The sequence below is a fragment of the Limulus polyphemus genome, unplaced genomic scaffold (genome assembly GCF_000517525.1).
Source record: "Limulus polyphemus unplaced genomic scaffold, Limulus_polyphemus-2.1.2 Scaffold3815, whole genome shotgun sequence".
Classification (NCBI taxonomy): Eukaryota; Metazoa; Arthropoda; class Merostomata; order Xiphosura; family Limulidae; genus Limulus; species Limulus polyphemus.
Window position 1 is genome coordinate 103107 of NW_013669425.1, and position 2976 is coordinate 106082.

The 2976-nt window shown below is 29.9% G+C and overlaps 1 protein-coding gene across 1 annotated transcript; it reads right to left on the reverse strand.

Moving 5' to 3' along the window:
* Positions 1-1090: 1090 nt before the first annotated feature.
* LOC106470087 (protein SREK1IP1-like) lies at positions 1091-1591 on the reverse strand. The gene has a single exon (XM_022398656.1). It carries the CDS (start codon positions 1589-1591, stop codon positions 1091-1093), a length of 501 nt encoding a protein of 166 aa, XP_022254364.1.
* Positions 1592-2976: the final 1385 nt, after the last annotated feature.

Here is a 2976-nt window from a genome sequence, read left to right on the forward strand (position 1 = left end):
CAATCACTACAGCTCTTCAATAAAAGACTATAAGATTCATAATTATAAATCTTATTTTCCCTTCATTTAAGAAACATGTTAATACAAAACCTAGCTTCAAAGCTGTTTTAACTCTAAAAACAGTTATTTCTCAAAATAACACTTAAATTGTCACTAGTTTGATATTTTGCATTAAACTAAAATTTAAAATTACTTTGGTGCACAACAAGGACATACAATGGTACACTACTGCATATAATGATTATTCTTTAAATACAAAGCAACATCTATGTAAAAGACAAAAATCATTATTTTGGAGGTAACATTTATTATATTTTGATCCAGAATATTTTGAGACTTAAACTTCATGTAATCAGTACATTTACAACAATGTTTAATATATATATGTATTTTAAGTTAGCAAATATTTGCATATGGCATAACAAATAACATAATTCATAATTTTGCATTATTACATATGCTTGTCAAAACTTGATTTTAGATGCTTCATGTCTGAAATATATATCTTTACCAAAACACTTCAGTAACGTGTGAAAATAAATTTTTCTATCTCAACACTGGACTGTTAGGGCTTCTCGTATGTTTAAAATTTCACAGCTGCATTTTAAACTTAATTTACAAGTTCTATTACCAATTGAAAATATTTTCTAGAAGAGGTTGTCATGTGGCAAAAGAAAAACTATATGAAAACAATCTTGAGTTAAATGTGTATCAATATTGTAAAGACTTATATAATTTCTAATGATTATGTAATATGCAAACAACTTCCAAACCAAACAAGGGTATGGACAAATGTCTTACCATGACACACAAAATGACAGACCTGAAATTTTATTTCTTGAGGTTTCCATTTTTCTTTAGATAAATGATTAAAAAAAACATCTATCAGAAAATGTTTATTCAATTACAAAAGTTCATATACCAATCAGCCACTTTCAGAGTTTCACAGCATTGTTTATACCAAACTAAAAAACATTCAAATTTATGAAACCTGTATAAAATACACCACTCTACAAGTAAAAGTGATACAGTACAGAACTAGATAAAAAAAAAATACACTAGAGTAAACTAACTAAATTCATTCTATTTATCAGTCTGTACTACTAGAGTTATGATTGCATTTTGTTTTACAAGATTTTTTTTTATGATGCTTACTCTTTAGCTTATGTTTACTTTGTTTTTTCATCTGTTTCTTCTTTTTTTTAGGAACTTTGGTACTGTTAGTTGACTCAGTGTCTACATCACTCAATGACCCAGAATCATTTGACGTTTCTGGTGTTCTGGATCGGTGTCTTTTTTTTCTTTTCTTCTCTCTTTTGGTTTTTGCTGTCTTTTTGTGTTTCTTTTCCTTTTCACTCTGAGAATGTAAACTAATCTGTTGCAAAGGTGATACAAATTCCTCCTCACTGTCTGATTCTGAGCTTGTTGAGCTTATGTCCAATACAATATCTTTATTAGGATTCACCTTTACAAAGTTCCGACACTGGTATGTAAAATGACCAGGATATCCACACTTTTGGCATGCAGGCCTGACATGGTCAGATGTCTGATTAGTAAGTCGTGCCATCAAGTCTTTTAAACTATTCTCCATTTTGTAATGTAGCTTGTAATTAAGAATTTAGGTTACAAGTTTGGATTGTATACTACTTGCCAAGTCAAAATGTTAGTAATACTAATAATGAAGATTTTTAAAAATTTACTAAATATTAAAGTTTATAATAATATGCACTTGGGTCAAGATTCTTACTTTAAAAATTTAATATCAAGCCAAACCCATCCACATAAGTTTTATACAACACTAAAATAAAAATTGATATCAATATCAAGCTGAGCAATTAAGACCACACACAAATCTGCGTATCACTGTCTAATTCGAGACAAGCAAACAATCCACGTATCATATATTTAATCGATCGTACTGGTCACAACACCTATGTACTTCACTATAAAACTCCACTGAAATACTTGCCTGTGCTTATAGTTATAAACATACAATAATTTGTTAAATTATGTTATATATTATAAGCCTATTTTACCTCAATTAACAAAAAATTTCAGCGACTATTGTGGCGTCATCTGAAATGCTTGAATTTCATAAATTACTTTCTTTTTTCATTTTATGCCATCTACTGAAAGAAATTGACCTTTGGCGGCTAAGTGATATTCCTTAAAATTATATTAATATTCTACCTAACTGGGGAAGGAGTGTTTAAAAAATAAAATATGCTCATTTTTATACATTTTATTACATAATGCATAACAGTGGAAATTGTAAGTGGATATAAGTACAGATGTAGATATTTGGTCCTGGTGTGGAAAGGAATACTACAAGTTTGTTGGTTTCTAATAGTTTGTTCATTTTAAAGTGTAGGTTTGATTGTTCAAGATATTCGCACGAAGCTACATAAGAGCTGTATGCGATAACTAGTTTTCTGAATTGATTTGTTTAAGTTATAATCGTTGGTCGGAATTTATAAAATCGAAATGAGCCGAATTCGAAAAAAAATTCCAATGAGTTCAACTGCGTTGGTAGAATTTTGTTTACAACTCAGTTGGTCGAAATTTCTGTTAAAAAATTTAACTGCTGTATTATTTTATGAAACAGGGACACAAAATAATCATGAACCACCACTATTGACATTTTCAAGCGTTAAGCGATAAGTTATAACAATTAACTAATATGATTATCCGTTTGCCTTGAGAATGCATCAGTTGCTGTCACCCAATTGAACGAGTAATTTAAAATCACTTTTGTAACCTGTGACGTTCATAAACCCACTGAAAAAAGGCGTAAGCCGAAACGTCGGGTAGAATACAAAACCTTTTATTAGAAGTTGTTTGTCATCTTCATTGCAGATGAGCAGAGCACAATTTTCAGTGAAAGTACAGGCCTATCACGTGGATTTAATTTTAGGCACTACTTTGTGGACAGTAGGTCTAATGTCTTCAAAGAACTAAAAAAAAACACATACTGCA

Excerpts from the sequence above, each read along its gene's own strand:
- LOC106470087 (XM_022398656.1), bottom strand. The coding sequence starts at position 1,591 with ATGGAGAATAGTTTAAAAGACTTGATGGCACGACTTACTAATCAGACA.